Source organism: Hippopotamus amphibius, chromosome 9, assembly GCF_030028045.1.
Source record: "Hippopotamus amphibius kiboko isolate mHipAmp2 chromosome 9, mHipAmp2.hap2, whole genome shotgun sequence".
NCBI lineage: Eukaryota > Metazoa > Chordata > Mammalia > Artiodactyla > Hippopotamidae > Hippopotamus > Hippopotamus amphibius.
The window spans coordinates 107,230,591-107,244,883 of record NC_080194.1 but is presented as its reverse complement, the minus strand read 5'-3'; the positions used below and the strand labels follow the sequence as shown (position 1 = coordinate 107,244,883).

Sequence of the window (14,293 nt, the reverse complement as noted above, 5' to 3'; positions counted from 1 at the left end):
GAGCTCTTCTGCAGTGAGCCCAGAGTTCAAGCAGGCAGTCTGTCCAGACAAACACCCAGAGGGGGCTGGGGTTTCCTCTTGCACTTGGCCTTGTGCAAACTTGGTCTTGGCCAAGGCCAGGAAAGTGTGCAACCGGACCTCAGTTCTTGCAACTTCCCCCAACAGAGCTCACAGGCTTCAGTCCAAATTCTAGAAACACCAAGGGTGTTGCCCAGCCCACAGTGCGATTTTGCAAAGCATCAGTCCACTCCAAGCAACATTTATTAAGGGTGGCGAATAGCTAGGTGGGGCGGGGCCAGGGGCTGCCCTCTGCGGCCGAACCTCAGGGTCTATACATGTATATACAGGGAGAGGAGCTGGAGATGGGGAGAACACAATGTGGGGGTGGCCTCAGACGGCGGGGGCCAGCTTCCGCTTGGTGCTCTCGCTGCAGCGGTGCAGGATGAGGTCTGCGCTGGGCCTCGGGGGCACAGCTGGCTGCGGCTTGGGGCGCTCGGTCTTGCGCTGCTCCTCCTCTGCTGGTGGACCGCGCCAGGTGAGGCCCGCCCCACCTGCTCGCCCAGCTTCTCTTCACCTTCCAGGCCCCACCCCTCGAGGCCCCGCCTCCATCATCCATCCCCGCCCCAGGCTCTGCCCCAGGCATCACCTGGGACGCTGACCCCATCCCTCCTCTCCTCTGGCCCGCCCCAGGCCCCGCCCCCAGACTCAGGCTCCATCCCCAGGCCCCAGCCCTCACTCACTCAGCGGGTTCCCAGGGTTCTGTGGCCCCGGCCGTCCCTTTTGGCCCCGGCGCTGCTGCAAAAATCGGACGCTGTTGCGCCGATAGGCGTCCTGGCTGAGGCGCTTCCGTGACCGTTGGTGGATGCTGTGCGCGTTACGGATGGACGACCTGGGCCCAGCAGGATGGGGGCTTCAGTCAGCGCCCTGCGTCCCCGCCCTTCCCGCATCCCTGCCCGAGGGGACTCTCATGGCCACCCCTGGGATCCAGCGACTAGCCCGGGGAGGTGAAGAGCGGCAGGGAGGAGAGGTGGAGGGATCCAGCACTGCCTGGGCGGGGGCACGAAGGCAATGGCCCCTCACCGACGCGGATTCCTGCCCTGACTCAGAGCCCAGGCCCATTTCCCACACCCCTCGCCAGCCTTCAGCCTCCCCCCTCCATAGGAAGCCCTCCGAACTGCCACAGCCCTCACAGGCACTTCCATCTCACACCCCTGCTTTCTTGCTGCCCTGTGCCAGCCCCGCAATGTGGGAAGGGGCCTCCATCCAGTGAGGATGCTGCCTCCTCCACCAGGCTGGGCACCCCTGCCCCAGCACTGCCAATCCAGGGCCTGGACCGACAGGGAAGCCGTGGTACACCCTCCTCAGGCCCTGCCCAGCCTGCCCCCCCCGCCCCCTGCCCCCTGCCCCCCAGGGACCCTTGCTCACCTGCGGGGCGGTGCCCCCCTCTTGATCTGGCTTTGGGCCTGGGCTATGTCCTCCCCCGCCTTCTGCAGGTACATAGATGGGAAGTAACCTGTGACATCTTCTTTCCTGCAACAGAGGCAGCCCTTGAGGACAAACTTGAGCAAACTTGGGGTCAAGGCTCCCTCTAAACAGTTGGGATCAAGGCAGCTGGGAGGTTGCAAACACAGCAGCCAACACCACCCTGCACCTGTGTGCCTCAGTTTCCTCATCGGTGTGACACAGGCTTTCCCAGTTGTGACCTTGGGAAGGGGAGGAAGTTAGCAGATCCATCTCCCCGGGGACAGGTGTTGGCTCTAAAACATCTGCAATATTGTATTTGTCAGTTTTTTCTTTTATGGTGAATGTCTTCTGTGTCCTAAGATACCTTTGCCTACCTCCAAGTCACTAAGTTCTCTTATGCTTTCTTCCAAAAGCTTCTTAGTTTTGGGTTTTGTGCTTGGTAAAACCTGTATCTGTCCCAAATAAAGGTGTATGGTGTGAGGCAGGGATCTAGGTTCATTTTTTCCCCCTCATAGGGGAAGCAACCCAGTTGTTTCAGCACCATTTGTTGAAAAGATTTTTCTTTCCATTCTCACTACATTTGGTAGTTAAAACAAAAAAGCCATTGCATAATACAAACCTCACTCGGCAAAACTCTGATTCTCCTCGGCTGGCGGGAGAATCACAAACATTGTCTCAGGGGTGCATGATGGGGGTTAACTGAGTCTGGGTCGAAAAACTAATTCACTTTGCTCTACAGCAGAAATTAACACAACATTCTAAAGCAACCATATGCCAATAAAAATTTTTTTTAAAAAAGGTTGAAAAATCCTGCCTTAAAGTCCCCAGCCAAGGGCCACACTGGTGGAGAGTGTTGTGGCCACAAGCTCACTGGGATCATGAATGAGTCCTATGACTCAGGGCTCTGAAATCATGTGCAAGACCCTGGGATTCTGCTTTCCTCAGAACGAGGAAAACAAATTAGTATTCCTACATTCGTTTGGAGGAATAAACAGATGGAAATTTCAATGAAGGATTTAAAAGGAAAAGGGATGACAGGGTCTGCTCTAGCAGCTATCAAATATAATAATTAATACAATTAATTGTGTTGCTGGAGAATGAATAGATGGACTGGTCAGGGGACGTGATCCCAAGTCACAAAGGAAAGATGTACCCACTCAGACAAGGACACTGAACCCCAAGATACAGGCAGGCTGGGATTATCACGAGTCTGCTTCCAAAATGGAAACAGCCCAGAGAGAGGCAGTGGCCTACCCAGAGTCACACAGCCAAGTCAGGCTAAGCACAGGCCCAGGCCCAGCCCCAGGCCAGGCTGCCTCTCAGTGCAGGTACAGTGGGAGGAAGGGCACAGCTCTCCTACCTGATGACCCACCAGCCATCCAGGAGCTTATGAATGACCTCAATGGTTTCGCCCTGCTCCAAGGACACCTCATCCTCCAATAGGGCAGTGTAGGCTTTGATGGCGACATAGGGCTCACCTGGAGCGGGGGAGGGACACAGTGCGAAGGTCCACCCAGCATGCGACTTGCCACCCCTCCCCTCCTCTCTGGGCCTGGGGCTTCCTCCAGCTGGAGCCCAGGACTCCTTCTTCTCCAGCTCTCCCCGCCACCTCCTGGAGGCACCCTGGACTTCTGCCCTCTGCCTACTTTCGCTCACTCTCACCACCACCATCCACACCAGAAGCCAGGAGCTCTGATGACTGTAGAGACCTGGCCAGGCACGTAAACACGAGGAGTGGCCAGGCAAGAAGTGTGGAGGTCAAGTGCCCATCCAGTAGCCCTTGAGCCACTTAACTCCAGCCCACTCTTCGCATGTGGGGCTGCAGGCTCAGCACACATGCCTTTCCCAGTTTTTAAAGAGGGGCTATAAATCCACATAAAATTGTAAAAATCTTTCTATTTTAAAATTTGGGCAACCAATACTAATTTTTTTCAAACGCCACGTGGGCCCCTTCCAGGGGCTGCCAGTTTTTCTATTCTAGTCAGCCATGGTGCCCCCACCTCCAGGCAGCCCTCCTTGCTGAGCCTCAGGTTGGCTAATCGGGCAGCTTCCCCCTGGACCCAGCCCCAGGCTGGCAGCTATCACGTGGCCTAGGCGGATCTCATCAGCCCCTCACCTCTATTCTACCTCTTGGTTCCCCCTGTCCTGACCAAGGGCACCAGCTCCTACCGCAACCTAGACTATGGGGTCTCAGCTCTGCCTCCCCCTCTGCCCAGCCCACAGTCATGTCGGACCCCAAAGCAGTCACTTCTGGCTCCTCAATATCCCCGGGACCCTCCTGCCCCTCCCTCCCACCCCTGCGGGCAAGGAGGGTAGGGGGCACCTGCATAGTTGGGTTCTGGGTCCTCCGCCTCATCGGGACTGTCGAGGGGCTCCAAGTAGGACGCTGGGACCCAGCCCCGCTTTGTCTTCATTTGGCAGAACCACCAGCCTGTGCCAGGGATACGGGGCAGTACGTCTGGGTGGGCCCGGGAGCCTCCCTCAGCCGTCAGCGGGGGGCGGGGGTGGGTGACGCTCAGACACAGACACACGGGCATCCAACACTCGGATTCAGAAAGGTCACCTGCACCACACTCCACACCAAGATCACACACACCGGTACACACAGGGCCACAGAACTACAGCTCAGAACCCACTTCACACACACGAGGAGAAGTTCGCCTGCCCACACAGACGCAACCCCCAGAGCTGCAGGGTCACGGCCCAGAATGTGTACAGAGCCCCAGAGCCCCCCTCTCCAGGCGCACGCTCAGAGAGAGGGTGACCCGCCGTGTGGGGAGGACAGTCAGGGCCCCCGAAGGAGGCAGAGTCCCCCCGGTGGACCAGGCTGGGAGGAGGCCCGGGGCCGCTTGGCGGGGGCAGAGCCTTGGTGGGGTCTTGTGGCCATGGGCTCAGGCACCAGGGGAGGCAGGTCCAGGCAGGGCAGGGAGGCTGACCACTCTCGCTCTTCTCCACGACATCCACCACGTCACCCGTGGCCAGAGCCATCTCGGAGCCTGAGTTCTTCTCGTAGTCAGCGATGACGCGGTACGTCTGCAGGATGATGGGGCCGGTGATGTCTGGGCAGAGGGAGGGCTGGGTGAGTGGACACGGTGGGCGCCTCCTCCTGGCTCTCCCCTGTGGGCCCCGTGTGGGCCACAGAACAGGCACTGGCATCCCGTCCCCACCCAGCTCCAGGCACACCAGGGGCGGACGCGCCCTGTGTCCTGGAAAGCAGCAGAGACAAACTAGTCTTTGCAGCCCTGCATTTCTTGAGCGCCTAGTATGTTCCAGACACTGGTCACACACGTCACACATGTTCTCCTTCTCATCTGATGAAGTCAGCAGGCAGTCCTTCTCAACTTTACTGTGCACACAAATCACCCAGGGGTCTTGCTGAAACACAGGTGCTGATTCCACAGGTCTCCGGTGGGACCTGAGAGTCTGCGTTTCCTCCCAGCCCCCAGGTCGTCCTGCTGCTGCCTCTTATGGGCTGAATTGTGTCCCCCAGCCCCAATTCACATGTTGAAGCCCTAACCCCAGAACCTTAGAATCGGAGTGTGTTTAGAGATAGAGCCTTTAAGGAGGTGATTAAGGTTAACGAGGTCGTAAGGGTGGGGCCCTGATCTAATAGGACAGGTGTCCTTATAGGAGAGGAAGATACACCAGGGGGTTGCATGCACAGAGGAAAGGCCACATGAGGACATAGCAAGAAGGCAGCTGTTTGCAAGCCAAGGAGACAGGCCTCAGCTGAACCCAAACCTGCCCATACCTTAATCTCAGCCTTCCAGCCTCCAGAACTATGAGAAAATTCATTTTTTCTATTTAAGCCACCCAGTCTATGACACTTTGCTGGTGCCTGGGCCACACTTTGAGTGGCCCAGAGTGTCCCACCAACTGGTTGAAATCCTACTCCACATTTAGTAGCTGTGTGTCCCTTGGCAAGAGTCTCAACTTAAATCAAGCCTCAGTGTGTCCAGTTGCAAAATGGGGATAATAGCGCAGATGTACCTATTTCATACTGTTACAGAAACAATTACATGAGTTAATACATGGAAAACATTTAAAATTGTGCCTGGCACAGGGTAAACGATCGATAAATGTTAGGTAGTGTTATTAACAATTACCATGCAATAAAGATTAGATACGGTCATGCCCCTGCATCACCCCTAAAGGCCACTTTTGCCCCCAAATCTATTCATTCATTTGGCCAGAACATCCCCAGGGCTGTTGGGAGCCAGGGTCTGTGCTGGGCGATGCAGCCACAGAGGTGAGCTCCCTTCACTGCCCAGTGACCCTCAAAGACCCCAACTCTTCAATGCAGCCACCAAGACCCTTCACAGCTGCTCTCACCTCCTGTTCTTTTCCCTGCACACCCTGAGCTCAGGGTCCCTGGTGGTGTCAACAGCCCCTTAGGGTGACCCGCGTTTGTCTGGCCCCTGGCCTCTCACCTGCAGCATTACTCTTGCCATCTCTGGGCATCAGGAATGTCTCTGGTTTTTTCACCCTGCAGCAGAGAACAGTCTGGGTTAGACACTCGGCTTCCGCCTGGGAAACAGGATGCTCCAGGTGGACCTACAGAAGAACTTCCCAAGAAAGTTCCCAAAAGGAATGTGGGAAATGGGGGCCACCGCTGAGAGAAGGTAGTGACTTGACTGGGAGGAAGGGGCTTTGAGGAGAACAAGATCTGCTCAGCCAGCCCGAGGAGCGGCCCCAGCCTCCTGCAGACCCAAAGGAGAGGGTTCATGGGCCAGCTCCCTTCTGCAGGAGCCTCAAAAGAGAGAGGCCAACGGCAGTGAGTGCCCCCATCTCCCGGGGCTGATGGGAGCCGCCCTGCCCAGGACCAGGGATATGCTCAGGGGCCCAGAAGCACTGCTGTCTGTCTGTCTATGGCAGTCCTGTCCTCCAGGCCCCCCCCGGCACTCAGTACCAGAGAGGGACAGAGAGAGGGAGCTTCTGCAGCACATCCTCCGGAGATCTCACTCAGCATCTGCGATGCTGTCCACACAGGGCCCTGAGTACAGGAGACCCTGGGGGCAGGGGCAGGCAGAGAATGAGGCGACAAAGGACAGGCAGGGGCCTGAGACACGCTCAGGAATGAGCAGAGGCCACTGACCCCCTACATCTTCTCAGGGGCTCCACACTTCACAGTTTATAAGCACTCTCCCCAGCACCCACTACTGCACCCTCTCGCCCTCACCACCCGGTCACAGATGGGGAAGCTGCTTTCAGAAGTCTCCAGGTCCCAAGGCCAGGCAGTCTCAGAGTCAGGACAAGGACTTAGGACCTTAGACCCCCCCACCAGCCCAGAGTGTCTCCCCACCCCAGCACCCTGAGGCTCAGAGGGGTCCAGGTAGAAACTTGCCAGGGATTCTAGAGTTGGGTGGGGGGAGGTGGTTCAGCGTTGGAATCCTGCCTCTTTGGCTTTCCCTGCTGTGTGACTTTGGGCAAGTCGCCTCCCCTCTCTGAGCCTCAAGCTCCCCCTGTATAATATGGGGAAAGTCCCACCCCCTCCTGGCCAGGGTCTGACCACCCCCTTCCCTCCCTAGCCTCCCCACCACTCACTGGTTGTCCGTGGGGAGCTTGAGGTCATCGGGGCGCACCTTGAAGAAGTTGAGAAGGTGGGGGCAGCGGGAGATCTTGACAGGCAGGCCCATGAGCGTGTTGCAGTACTCAGTGAGGGTGCCCTGGCGGCTCTCAGCCACCCGCTGCCCATCAAACCACCGTGGGGCTGGCCAGACCAGGGAAGGGCACCAGAGGACCAGTGAGCACCCCCACAAGGTCAAGTCCAGAGAGGGTGGGAGTGGAGGGGGCAGTCAGAGGGCAGGTGAGGGGAGCCGGGACAGGTGAGCCCACCCAGGTGCCTCAGCCCTGCTCCTCACCTGGCAGGTGGGGGATGATCCTGTTCTCTGGGTTGATGTCCCCCGCCTCAATAGGAAACATCTCCTTTAAGATTTTCTAGAAAAGCAGACATGAAGGAATCTGTTTTATCACAGCACTGCAAAAGCACAGAATGGGACATGACCTAAATACCCTTCCAATCTCTCAGGCTAGAAGCTTCTGGTGGCACCCAGGATTCTTCTTTCTCTTCCACCTCACATCCAATCCATCAGCAAATCCTTTTGGTTCTGCTCCCCAAAACTATTCAGAGCCTGATCCTTCTCACTACGCTTGCTGCCCCCACCCTGGTCTGAGCTTCCACCGGGCCTGGCTATCATAACCTTCTTAGGTCACTCCGCCCTCCCCGCTTGTCTGTCCTCAATCCAGCAACCAGAGGGATCCTCTTAAAACCTAAGTTGCATCCTGTCCCTCTTCTGCTCAGAACCCTCCCTGCCTCTCAGGTCGCTCAGAATGGAAGCCAAAAGCTCCACGTTAGTCTACAAGGCGCCACGTGACCAGCCTCTGCCCGCCTTGCTCACCTCTCCTGCCACCCGTCTCCCTCTGTTCACTCTGCTCTAGCCACCCTTGAATGCTCCATGCCCACTCCTGCCCCAGGACCTTTGCACATGCTATTCCCATTCTTCCCCCACACAGATCAACAGCTCACTCTCTCTCTTTCTCCTTCTTCAAGTCCTTGCTCAGCTATCTGCCCCTCCATGAGGCCTCCTCCCTGACAATTGTCCCTCCCTGTCCCTCCTTTCCCATCCCTCCTTCCTGCTTTATTTTTCTCTGTAGTTCTAAGGACCACCTAACATACTATACAAATTACTTACTTTTTTAATTTGTCTGTTATCCTTACTCCTCCATTAGAACATAAGGTCTGCTAGGGTGGGCAAGGATTTGAATCTGTTTTTTATCCCTTTAGCAGCATTTCCTGCTCACTAAGGAGAACATGCCTGGCACTTAGTAGGCTTGATAAATAGTGGCTGGATGAATGAATGAGTCCACCAATTAATAAAAGGAGCTAATCCTACAATGGAATAGCCCAGAACAGTTTAAAGAGGTGAGATGGAGCCCCATAATGTATCAGTATGGACTGGTCTCAAAAATGTAACCTCATGACATAATAAGATTGAGAAAGAGGCAAAAGGCACACTGATGGCATTTCTAAACACTACAGAAAATGTACGCTCCATGCTACTGCATGTTGTTCCTGGGCTGTGCGTGTGTATATGTGCGTGTGTGTGTGTGTGTGGCCACCCCGGGTAGGAGCCGGGACAGGCTATGAGATGAAGGGCGATTTCCACTGCTTCTGTAATGTTTTATCTCCTTTATCTTAATAAAGCCTTGTTGCAAACGGCCCAGAGACATCAGCTGTGATTCCAGGTGCTGGGTATGCAAGGCTGCTTGTAGTTTTCTTTGCATTTATCTGCATTTCACTTTAAATAATTCACACACGGGAAGTGCAGGAACCTGGACACTTCCCGGACCACCTTCCCTGGTTAAGGAGGGCTCTGTGTGTAGAGTGAGCCCTGGTGGGGGGGACCCATCTGGCTTTTGTGGGCCTTCCATCCACCTGACCTTGTCTCAGACCAGGGCCCAGCAGCCAAGCTGTGCACCCTGTGACCCCCGATGACCACCCTCAATTTTGTCCAGCCAGCCTCCGGTGTCAGGAACCCTGGGGGATTCTCTCATGTAAACCTTGGTGATAGCAGGCACCCACAAAGCAAGAGGACCTGGTTTCTTGGGTGTCAGGATTATCCAGCCTTCTCCTGATCCACCAGGGGCCCTCATCAGGCCAGTGATGGCGAGTGAAAGAGCAAGCTCCTGGGATGACACCTGCAGTGGTGACACTGGCCAGGCTGCCCCCTGCAGGGACAGAGCACTCAGGGCCCTTGAGAGGGCCCCCTTGAGATCCTGTGGAGTGGGTGCAGAGTTTCGGTTTGGGAAGACGGAAATGTTTAGAAATGGGTGGCGGTGATGCTTGCGTGACATTGTGAACGTACTTAATGACACTGGCTTGTACACTTAAAATGGGTAAAATGGTAAATGTATGTTATGTATATTTCACCAAAATAAAAACTGCTTTAAGTAAAATGGTTTTTAGAGTTTAAAAATAATGTCCCTTCATCTGTGGGCTGGGAGGCGATGGGGGTACTCTGGGCTCCTCCGCTCCCAGCCAGCACCTGGGCTGCTTCCCTCCCCAGAGGGCAGAGCTGGGACTGGGTGTGGCCTCCCCTCCCCGGACCCCCAACACAGGGCACTCACATGGAATTCATAGATCTCGGTGAAGCGCCGGTAGACCACCTTCTCAGACAGGTCCTGCCACTTCACCAGGAACATGTAGACCTGGGGGCAGCAGGAGTGGGGGACCTCGTTCAGCCATGCACCTGCGCAGCCCCCCACCCACTAGTGGAAGCCCACAGGACTAGGGGTAGAAGGGAAAGTGCTCTTTGGGGCAACCTGGGCCATAGAAAGAGCACCAAGTTCATGGACCCCAGGGCAAGAGTGATGGCGTCTCTCACATTAACTCAAACTTCTCATCTGTAAACTGGAGGTAAAAGTAGGACCTCACTGCTAGGGCTGGTATCAGAGTTAACAGGAGGTAAGATACAGAAAAAGGCTGGCCTCAGACAACACAAGAACTCAGTAAGATGTTGTATGGTTCCATGTATATGAAATGTCCAGGGAGTTCCCTGGTGGTCCAGTGGTTAGGATTCCATACTTTCACTGTTGAGGGCCTGGGTTCAGTCCCTGGTTGGGGAACTGAGATCCCACAAGCCAAGCGTGTGGTCACACACACACACACAAAAAGTCCAGAAGACACAGAAAGTAGACTAGTGGTTGCCAGGGGCTGGGCAGGGTTGGGGGTTGGGCAGCTGAGGCTTCACTGCTAATGGGTATGCGATTTCTTTTGGGTGATAAAGAAAATCTTCTAAAATCGATTGTAGTGATGGTTGTGCAACTCTGTGAACATGCTAAAAACCACTGAATTGTACAATTCACATAAGTTAATCATATGGTATAGGAATTATATCTCAAAAAAGCCATTATTTAAAAAAAAAAAAACTCAGTAAAGAAAAATAAGCATGCAAAATAGGAGAATACCACTCAGCCACAAAAAAAGAACAAATTACTGCTATTTGCAACCACGTGAATGAATCTCAAAAGCATTAAGTTATGCTGAGTGAAAGGCTACAAATGATTCCGTATCTATGACATTCTAGAGCAAGCACAACCAATTTAAGATAGAAAAAACCACAACAGTGGTTGCCTCTGGGGATGGGGAGGAGTGACTGGGGCGTGAGATGGATGGATGATGGTTGAGATCTATGTTTTGATGAGAGTTTGGGTTACATAGGGAGACATATTGTCAAATCTCAGCAAATGTATCTCTAAGATTTGTGGGTTTCACTTCACATAAATTTTACAACAAAAGAGAAAAAAACTATAAACAAATACTGAACCCTAGTTGTGAGATGCATGCTGAAGTATTTGGGTTGGCCAAAAAGTTCCTTCTGGCTTTTCCATAAGACCTTAAATTAAAGCAACAGGGTTTTTTATCTTCAAAGTTGGAAACAAACAGAAACAAATGAACTTAACTATATATAAAATGGGTAACAACCTAAATATTAAAGAAAAGTAGAAAAGAATCCAAGTAGCTTTTAGTACAGCACTTTCACTATTCTCAGTCCAAAAGGACCAAAAGAACGGCAAAGAAAACTTAAATTTGACTTAATAGGTTAGTAGGTTTATTGTTAATAGTGGCGTGTGTGTGGTTATTCCGAAACAAGTTTATGTGTATTCTAGAATTGAGTGAATATACTGATCTCGTTGGGAGTCAGGGTTCCACAGTGAGAGAAAGGAGCAACAAATATATATGATGAGAGGCAAGAATGATATGAAATAACTATTTCCCCCAGTCTGTCCACTGAAAAGGCAGTCACGAGGCATGACACCTCAGTGGCAATGAGCACACCTAACTTCCAGATCTTGGGTTCTAATATCACCCCCACTGAAAAGAACCAGGGCTCCTCAGTGAAATGGTTGAGTCCAGGACTAGGGCTGGGAGAGTCCAGGTTAAGCTGGACCACTTTGTCCCATAAGAATGTATTCAGCTGCCCCCTCAAAAACAAAACAAAATAAAACAAAACAAAAAAACACAGAAGCCAACCTGAAGGAGCTCCCAGTCACCAAATCTGGGACATTCTGAGCATCAAATAAGTAATGATAGTAATGGATTATAACCCACTGAACAAAATAGGAATCCACGGATCCACGCAGATATAAATAAGAAAGAAGGGAAGACAGGAAAGTGTTAGCTAATAAATGCAGAAGGCCCAACAGAGTATAAAAATCATTATTTGGCAACCATTATAGTAATTTGATTCAGGCAAGAGTCATACAGGTACTGTAAGGCACAGGATATTCACGTAGCTTTACATACCCTCCCCACAGTTTTGTTGTTCATTACAAAGGGGAAAATATTAACTTTACAGCAGAGAAACTTGGAGGACATGTCCAGGACTTAGTGATCAAAGTGAACATCACCAATAAAGGAACAAATCAAAATTACCTGTCACCTGACAGGATTAACGAGATGAACATAATTCTGGGGTATTCCTGAATTACCAGGATCTAACAAAGTATGACACACCCAAATCGAGGGGTGTCCTGTAAAATAACTGGCCCCATCTCTTCAAAAAGGTAGAGTTGAGAAGGACAAAGACTAAGACTGATCTAGATTAAAGAACGTCAAAGAGACGGCAACTCAGATGCAACAGCTGATCCTGGATTGCTTGTGTTTATTTAATTTGTGTAATCTTGGATTGGGTCCTTGACCTGAAAAGATTTTCCTACAGAGGGACAAGTAGGACAACTGGTGAAAGCTGAATGAAGTCTATGGGTTGGACAATAGAGTTTTATCACTGTTAATTACCTCATTTTGACACCTTTGGTTATGTAAGAGAACGTCCCTGATTTTAAGAAATATGCACCTGTAATGTTTACAGGTAAAGAAGCACAACGTCTCCATATAACTCTCAAATGATTCAGAAAATGTATATTCAGAGAGAGGTCGGTGGTGGCAAAGAGACAGAGAGACGGAGGGAGGGAGGGAGAGGGAGAAAGAAAATGTGGGTGAAGGAATATCGGAGTTACTGGTACTTTGGGGGGCAACATTTCTGTAAAGTTGAAATTACTTCAAAATTAAAAGTTAAAAAAAAGAAGGGTCTTGGCATATACACTAAAAGCATCATGCAAGTGCCAATTTACAAATCGGATCCCTCCCCGGCCTTCCCTGGGGCTTGGGGACCCCACGATGGGGTGGCCAGTGTCTGGGCCTGCACTTCCCCAGCTCCCTCAGGGCAGGAGGGCGGGCTCTTCTGGTCCCTGTGGTGGTGTCACCCTGCTGGAGCGGCCACGACTCTAATGTAACTGATGGCCACCAGCGCGCCCTCCCGAGGACCCTTCCCAGAGGGGCCGCGGGGACACGTGCCGGGCGCGGAGAGGGGACGCCGGGCTGGGGCGGGCAGGCGGGGGGCCGGGCCGCTGTCCCCGCACCAAGGGCCCGGGGGGCGGCGCGCATCTTTTGAAGGGTGCACATCGGCTGCGGCCCCGGACGGGCGGCCTGAGGCCCGGAGCCGGGGAGCCTTGGCCACGACCCCGCGCCCTCACCCCTCGGCGCCCGCGTCTCGGGCCGGGAGCCCCGGGGCTGCGCAGGGACCGGCATCTGCGCGCTCCCCTGCCCCCCGCGCCTGTTCCCCGCCGCTACTCACGTAGTGCTGGCTGGGGACGAAGCGCTTCTCGAAGCCCAGGATGGCGATGTGGCGGATGAAGGGGTCCCCCATGGCTGGGCTGCGTGCGATGCCCTCTCCTCCGGGGTGCTGCGGGCGGGGACTTAAATAGCCTGGAAAGAGGAAGTCGCCTCTGCCGCGGCGGGGCCGGGGGGCAGGAGGGGGCAGGGAGAGTGCTGATAGGGCTTTGCTGCTTCTTTCAGTTTCTGGAATTCCTCGGACTCCCATGTTGTGAACATGCGTGGCCACACGTACGCAGGTGTGCGGGGACATGCTCGTTCTTCTCCTCCCCGTGGCCTACAGGGTCCCACAGGAGGGGTGCCAGACTCCCAGCTCCCTCCCGTCTCCTCTGGGCCGGCCACGTGGGCCCCTCTGCTCTGGGAACAAGCCCAGGTGCTCCCACCTCAGGGCCTTTGCACAAGCCATTCCACCCGGACCATCTCCCACACACCTGTAACTCCCACCCTCATTTTCTACAGGTTCTGCTCAAAGGGCACCTCCTCTGAGAGGCCTTCCTTGATAACTTCACATAAAATAGCAAAACTTCAGGCAGCCCCCACCCCTTTTCTGTTTTGTTTTGTTTTTTTTTTGTCAGAGTACTCAGCACTATTTTATTTTCACAATGTCTTTCCCTGCCAGAATGGGAGCTTCATGAGAGAAGCATTTGGCCTGTTTTGACAAGGGCTCTGGCCCCAAGCCCTAGAGCTGGTGCCTGGCAGGCAGTGGACCCTCTGTAAGTATTCAGATAGTAACTGCAACTCCAAGGGTATGTGTGCAAGCCTCAGGTGCACATCCCAGGTGAGTGTGGCTGAGAGCAGGGGCAGTGGGGCAGACTGAGACCTGAGTTCAAATCCTGATCAAAGAATGGTCCCTCAGAGCCAACATGGTTTCCTCCTGAGTGAAAGGGGACCCCCCCCCCAGCTCTGCTGAAAAAGGGGAGAAGAGGATTTGGTATGAAGGGGTTGGGAGGGGAGCAGCTTGCTGGGGGAGAGGCTGGGGCCTTACTAAAGCCTGGGGTGCTTGGCCAGGTAGATGGGGGGCCTGGGGAGCTCAGAGGTTCTAGAGCTTGTTCAAGGTCACGTAGCAAGTGGCCTTAGACTCAGGCAGTTGAGCTGCAGGCTCAGGTGGACAGGGCCAGTTTGCCACCCAGATCCATTAGCAGTGGGGACCCTCTG

At 53.7% G+C, this 14,293-nt stretch overlaps 1 protein-coding gene across 1 annotated transcript; it reads right to left on the bottom strand.

Moving 5' to 3' along the window:
* Positions 1-273: 273 nt before the first annotated feature.
* On the bottom strand, positions 274-13,219 carry NCF1 (neutrophil cytosolic factor 1). Its single transcript, XM_057748860.1, has 11 exons — positions 13,101-13,219; positions 9,592-9,672; positions 7,326-7,401; positions 7,009-7,174; positions 5,895-5,950; positions 4,401-4,523; positions 3,788-3,895; positions 2,825-2,942; positions 1,426-1,530; positions 741-889; positions 274-518 (listed from the first exon to the last, which is right to left on the bottom strand). Exons 1-11 carry the CDS (start codon positions 13,170-13,172, stop codon positions 391-393), a joined length of 1,182 nt encoding a protein of 393 aa, XP_057604843.1. The 5' UTR covers positions 13,173-13,219; the 3' UTR covers positions 274-390.
* Between the last annotated feature and the right edge of the window lie 1,074 nt (positions 13,220-14,293).